This window comes from Simochromis diagramma, unplaced genomic scaffold (genome assembly GCF_900408965.1).
Source record: "Simochromis diagramma unplaced genomic scaffold, fSimDia1.1 OVJJ01000284.1, whole genome shotgun sequence".
NCBI lineage: Eukaryota > Metazoa > Chordata > Actinopteri > Cichliformes > Cichlidae > Simochromis > Simochromis diagramma.
Window position 1 is genome coordinate 263,354 of NW_024386871.1, and position 6,857 is coordinate 270,210.

At 41.8% G+C, this 6,857-nt stretch overlaps 1 protein-coding gene across 2 annotated transcripts; it reads left to right on the forward strand.

Moving 5' to 3' along the window:
* The first annotated feature begins 835 nt into the window (after positions 1 to 835).
* dmrt2b (doublesex and mab-3 related transcription factor 2b) lies at positions 836 to 6,619 on the forward strand. 2 transcript variants are annotated; one of them, XM_040031463.1, is made up of 3 exons: positions 836 to 1,754; positions 2,873 to 2,975; positions 3,789 to 6,619. In XM_040031463.1, exons 1-3 carry the CDS (start codon positions 1,398 to 1,400, stop codon positions 4,637 to 4,639), a joined length of 1,311 nt encoding a protein of 436 aa, XP_039887397.1. In that variant the 5' UTR covers positions 836 to 1,397; the 3' UTR covers positions 4,640 to 6,619. The 2 variants fall into 2 exon arrangements, with proteins under 2 accessions (XP_039887397.1, XP_039887396.1); XM_040031462.1 differs by having other exon boundaries at positions 836 to 1,775; positions 3,789 to 6,618.
* The last annotated feature ends 238 nt before the right edge of the window (positions 6,620 to 6,857 follow it).

Here is a 6,857-nt window from a genome sequence, read left to right on the forward strand (position 1 = left end):
TCCAAAATTGCCCCGGGTGTAATTGCAGAGCGCCTCCAGTAGGGAGCAGGCTTTTCATAGCATTTTAGCAGAGTGTGTGGTACCCATGCAGACAAGGAGCTCTTTTCAAACTGAGCGCTAAATCAGAGGAAGGAGGCGCTCCAGCTTTCATTTAAATCATGCACTATTCGTGACAACTCATTGGCAAATGCAACAGCATTTACTGATGTTGACATCATAATAAAATATACGAAACCATATTAATTCTCAAAAATATGACAATGAGATTAATTTCCCCTCGTTAAACCAATGTTAAAACACTTATCTACACATTTACTCAACCCTTACTGAGAGGGAATATTTTTGCATTAAATTTTTTTAAATTTTAGATTATTCTGATTTAGAGTCAGAAATGGTAAATGAGCCTATATCAAGAGAACCATTAAATCATTGAATTCTTTTTATGAATAAATGTGAATATGAAGATGACTCCTTGGTAATATGAAAATGTCATTCTTCTTGTTTCACTCTCTCAGCCTACTCTCCCGGAGGCGCGTGCGCAATTAGCCCATATTGTAGAAGTCTGGTGAAACATAACAGCTTCCACATGCACCACTAACTGCACGTGACCTTATTGTATATTTTATATTAAATCCACCACCTAACCCACCTATATGTTAGAATTTACTAATGAAAGGCGTCGGACATTTATGCTAAAAAACATATTTTCCGGACATAAACTGAGATCTTGCGCCGTGCGGCAAGATGCTCAAGATGATCAGGCAAGTTGCCAAAATCTCTCCTGAAAGATGAGAACAGCTTGGAAGGTGGGCAGGGCAGGGCAGGTATAGGCGTTTATAGGGAGAGGGAAACGCTTTTGCTGTAGATTGGGCTTCCCCGAAATCTTTGCGGATGAGTCCCGCGCCAGGAGCTCGGCATTGTGGCCCGGTCTCCTATCTGCTTCTTCTTGGAAACGGCGTCAGAGAGCAGCTGAGCAAAGGCTTAACATTTCAAACGTCTGGCGGTAGGCTGTAAAGTTTCCACCCCGAAAACAGTGTCATGCGGCAGTAGCAGTAGGGTTGGTGCAGGACACCTCGGCACATGCCTTGGTGCTGTAGGAATGAGTTTTCTGTAAAGCTTTGCGCACAGCCACTCCAAACCAGGGGCCTCGTTTTTTTTCTCTCTCTTTTTTGTTTGCTCATTTAGGAAGGAGCTGTTCTGTTTCTGTTTACGTGTAATTCTCCTGATTGAATTGTTACATATATATTGGAAGATTTCTATTTAAACACCCTCCTGTTGAAACTGAGCTGCATTGTATTGTGCCTCGAGAATCCTGTTTAACCATTTGCGTAAAGGTTAACTCAGCCAAGCACCAGGAAAGCAGATTCGCAGCGGAATTCCCTCAGTATTAGTCATAGATGTCCGCTCAGCTGGGAGGAGGCCTGCAGCCGGAGACCACAGTAAAACTTGAGGAACTAAAATCTGAAGAAGTTTTTGATGTGACAAGGCCTGACGGATGTCCCCGGGACGGAGGAGAAAATAAAGTGGTTCTGTTCCCGGAGGGACAGCAGCAGCAGCCCCAGATGAAGCCACGCAAGATGACTCGCAGTCCAAAATGCGCCCGCTGTCGAAACCATGGCGTCGTTTCTTGTCTGAAAGGCCACAAACGCTTTTGCCGCTGGAGGGACTGCCGCTGTGCCTGCTGCCTGCTGGTGGTGGAGCGCCAGCGCGTCATGGCGGCGCAGGTCGCTCTCAGACGGCAGCAGGCTGCGGAGGTGAGACGAGCACAGGGGCAGGTCAGTGAAAGAAGAAAGATAGGGGGGCAACCAAAAACAAATAAAACAAACAAACAAAAACGTATCCATGGCATCCTGTAGATGATTATTATGGAGCAAGTACGCACAGTGTATGGTTGATGAAAGGGCAAAATCAGTAGGAAAGCTCCCCAAAAATTGGTTCTGATCGTCTGGACTAGAAAAGCTGAGGAAGAGTCTGAGGCAGTGAGGGTGACAACACGTTTTAATATCACCTTTGGATAAGCGTCCCTGTATCTGTTTCTATAGAAACACAAGGGGCATATAATACATTTTATTAGGTCGTTTAGAAAAAAACAGTTCACAGTCTGTGTTGTAGAGATAGCACTACTGTTTACTTTTTCACTCGATACAATAATTATATATCGAGCAAGGGACAACATTTTAAAATCTCGATGAACGTGCAGAACTATGTCTTTTATATTTTAAATACTTACATTGTTTTCATGTAACAGCATTTATATGCTCAAATTTTAAACATTTAAGCCCTGTTTTGTTTCTAATTTGAATGAGTGGTTTGAGCTTTAAAGAGAGAGCGTCAAGTGCTCATTAGGATGACAGAAAAGAAATATAAGAAACCAGCTCAGTGGGTTATATCACAAATAAAAAGAAAAGTGCAGAAATGAAAAGAAGCAAATGAGGTAATATAATGATAATAATAATAAAATCCCTTAGAATAATGAGTGCCTTACTTTGCTAATTTGGCATTTATAGGGAAAATTACGTTGATTTTATTACTGCAGACAAAATTCTAAATCCTCCTTAAAAAAAAATCAGTTTAAACTAATTATATACATATGGTATAATAATGGATTTTATAAATAGCAGCTATAGATACAACTGGGTACTTGGGTGCTTCTTTGCGCAAAATAGCATACCAATTCCACATAGTTAGCAATCCTAGTAATAGCAGTAATGCTGAAGTTAAAAGGGCAAATTCTCTCTGTCTTTAGTTTTAATCCCAGAGATTCTCCTTGCCTCTTACATCATGTACTATTTTCCTTTAATTACCTTGTGAACGTCTGACTGTAAGATAATTATGTCCAAATGTCTTATTCCTGTTCATATGTTTCTCTCAGGGCAAGAAGGGGGTCAGGTGTGCAGCTCCACTGCGCAGAACGGCATATCAGTGTTACACCAGAGCGGCCGAGTCGAGCATCGTGGCCAAGAGCATCCTGCAGGGTGAAGTTTAATTAGCGTCTCCTTTATCGAGTCTTGCTTTATTCCCAGATTTTCATGTTCTGTACATGAATGAATCTTTACGTGTAGACAACTTCTGCTTTTGATTTAATGATATTTAGGTTCATGCAACATCATAAATTAAGCTTTCCATGGAGCATATCATCATTCACCTGCTCTATGCTGACATGGTAAAGCTTTTGAACGTCCTGTCAAAGCTGGAAGAGAAATAAAATTGTGCAGACGTAGTTTCCCTGTAGGTTTCCTCCAGCTTTAACCAGTAGAAACTCAATTTTAACTCTAACTGGCATTGTGGGAAACAGCTTTTCCCCCCAAATAAATGTATATTTGTCCCCAAATGGTGACAGTGACCTTCTCAGTGACATTTGCAGCCCCTGTGTAGAAACGTGTAATTGCATTAGCATTTGCAGGTCCTTTTGTAGTCAGTGTGCCACGGGTATTCCTTCTTAGTTTGGCTAGACACACTTCATTTATCCAAACAAACCCCCCATCATCGAGACGTCACTATTTCATAACAACAGGCCATTATTGTAATACACTGTGTGCATTATTACCTGCTGGCTTGCAGTCAAGACTTGCTGGAGGCTTTGTCTTCTTTATAGCCCTCTCTGTCTTCCCTGCGCTCTCAGTAAAGCAACAGTGACGCGGCTAACCAACTGCATTATTAAAATAATAAACAACAAAGTGCTCAGACATAAACACAGCAATTAATTGGTCGGAACAATATCATTATCCATAAATTGACTGCATAAACAAATGTGTAATGGCAATATGTGGCTTTGCTCCCACGTTCAGGGATCAAACCTGCTGTGCCTCCAGAGGACGACACCCCTTGCTGGTCGAAGCAGACGCAACGTGACCAAACACACTTTACGTGCCCCTCTATCAGCGCCCGGATGAGGAAGAGACGAGCGTTTGCAGACAAAGAGCTGGAAAATGTGATGCTGGAGCATGAACTGAGACAGAGGGAGCTGCAGAATGACCTTTTCCCCCCCTCGGCCCTCCTTCCTATGCTTCACTCTCCACCCTTGCCCATCTCCCCTGGTCTCCACTGCTGCCCACCCAGCAAGGATCCCACAACTGAAGGGCAATCTAGCTATGTGCCCCTGTGCAGATACAAGCCCTTTTATGAGTGTGACTTCCAGCTTTATCAGTTCTTTCCCCTGAAGAGCAGGTACTCCACAGGAAATGACTATAATGACTTCTTGTTATGTCAGAGCTCCCAGCAAAGCAGGCAGGAGAAGGAGGTGCAGAATGGATGGAAAGACAGCGAGAAGACAAAACAAGCAGAGGTCATTCCTTCGACATCCATACAAAGACTCCGAAATGATGGCAAGGCCATGTCATGTGCTATTCCTGTCAAATCCCCTTCAAAACGAGCAGAAATAATGGACTCAAATGGCTCTTCAACAGTCACACTTGCTATTTCTGCATCAGATCAGAGTGTCCTGGGTCAGCCAGACATCAGTGCACCCAGCAGGATTTTTGATCCCAGACCTTTGACAGCTAAGAGCTGGAGCTCAGACACTCCTGCCGCCCAGGCAGCTCCTCATGCCGACTCTGTTAAGAGCCCTCACGGCGGCTCAATCAGGACTCCGGCTGTGAGGCCATTACCTTTTTCTGTAGAGGCTTTGCTGAGGGCCTGACAGACAACTGCAAGCAGAGTATAGTGCATACTTTATTATGCACAACCCAACCTGAACTGTCTGAATATAATTACAAAAATTGATTTTATGGTACAGGTTTGGAAACGCTATTCTGTAAAGTGCCAAAAGTGAGAGATTTTTAAAAAAATATTTCTATAGAGTAAAATCACAGTGTTTGTGTTTTTTATTTCCATGAAAAGTTATTTTACTATATTTTATCTATTGAAAAAAGTAAAGCTAAAAGATATGTATATGTGCTACAATACCATATTTGTATTTCCATTCTGGGCTAATTACATCTTGCACCATGCATACTTTGAAAAAGTGTTTTCTTTTATCATCCCATGTCAGTAGTGCCATAAAAATCTACTGAACCACTCTGTCTGGACTGTCTTTCATCAGTCACGCTTTATTGTCTTCATCCTCAGAAGAAATACACAATACAGACATAAAACAAAGCCAATGAAAAAGTCAAGTGCTTGTTGAACTTGTGCCCATTCCTTACTCGATGCTCTGATTTTTAACTTGCAGTGCAGATGTCCCTGGCTGATTTCTGTGGTGCTCTCACAGGGCTGTTTAGGGTCTAAACAAGGTGCTGCTGCTCAGAAATAGAGCACCAGGTGAAGCTGGTTGTTTGTCAAGGAGACAGTTAAAGCACAAAGACTTTCATAAACAGCTTAACATTTATCTACTCCTTTTTTTTCACCAAAGAATAAACGCAATGTGCTTTAAATATTTATCAGCATTTGATAAGCTTTGTAGTTCTTCAGATGGAATACATGTTGCCATTCTGACATTATGACTGTATAAATATTGATCACACAGCACGCGGTTCAATATTTCACACAGTATCATTTCATCACACCAGCAGACTGAGGGGATATGGGAAATGCTCACCAAAAGGTTGACTGGGAGGCTGCCAGTGTTGCCTAGGCGACATTGTTCTTTATTGTATGCTGAGCCTGACGCCAGCCGAGTTTGTTTGAACACGCATTTGATCTATATCCGGTTTTTACTTCTTTCTCCTCTCCAGTTTTTTTTTTTGTTCTGCTCTGTAATCTCACAGAGATGGAGGTCAGATACTTTTGACAACTCGGGACCTTGTGGCGTCAACACAGAGGTGATAGCGCAGAGCCTTTGTTTGCGAGAGTCTACCAGCATATCGGAGTGCCTCTCTCCCCCGTGTCTTTTCACAGACAGACAGGGAAGGGAGATTGGCACAAAAAGGGGGAAAAAAGAAGATGAGATTTTGAGCATGCAGTCGCAGAAGGTGGGGCGTCCTGTTTTATTGCGCGCTATCTGTGTCATTTTTTTTAAACAAAAATTAAAACCTGTTCTTTTCCAGGGAACACAAATGGCCAATTTCACAAAAGATACACATCAGTCACTGAGAGCTGATAATGACTTCTGTGAAGAATAACACAAATGATCTAAATCAGCTTCTCCTCACCTGGAGGAAAAAAGCTAATTTATCTGCTTCCTTTCGTTTTTACAGTGTCCCTGTAGCCAAGCTTTGTGTCAGCTTAATAGGCAGTGAGTGCTCTGAAATGTCAATCACTCTCCAAAGATCTTGTTAGGACTGTGGAAAAACAGATTAGCTTTAATTATACTCTGTGCTCTTTTCATATGATATTGCACCTCCAAAAAATCCACCCAGAAGCAGAAGAAGGAACGGGTTGCACTGCATTTAAAATACACTTCTGCAATGGAGGTCACTTCATGGGCTGAAAACTGATGCTGGTGAACACATCATATTGCTGGACAAATACATGTTAAAACTTAAGCCTCCCTCAATATTATTTATAAATAAGATTCAAGTGCTGCTGCATTCTCTGGACCCAAATTAATTTAATGCAATCCAATCCAACTTTAATTCTAGGGAAGTTTAACAAAGTAGATCAGTTAAAAGAAGACAATAAAATACAAAAACACATATTAAGATGCATCGATAAATAAAAATAAAACAGAAAATTAAAAGTCTGATGAGAAAGATTGAGATGTCAGAGGCAAAGAAACTGCTCTGTGGTATGATAAATCTGAATTTGAATTACGATTGGGCACATCCAGGAAAAATGAAGAAAGAATGTGTGTGTTGGGGAGGTGGGAGGTGGTCTTTGGTATTAGGCCAGTTTGCTGACAAAGTCATTCCAACAGGTTAAAACACGTTTTTGAGTCTTCTCAACCCCTCTCCTTAATCCCTGCCCTCCTCCTTTGGTCG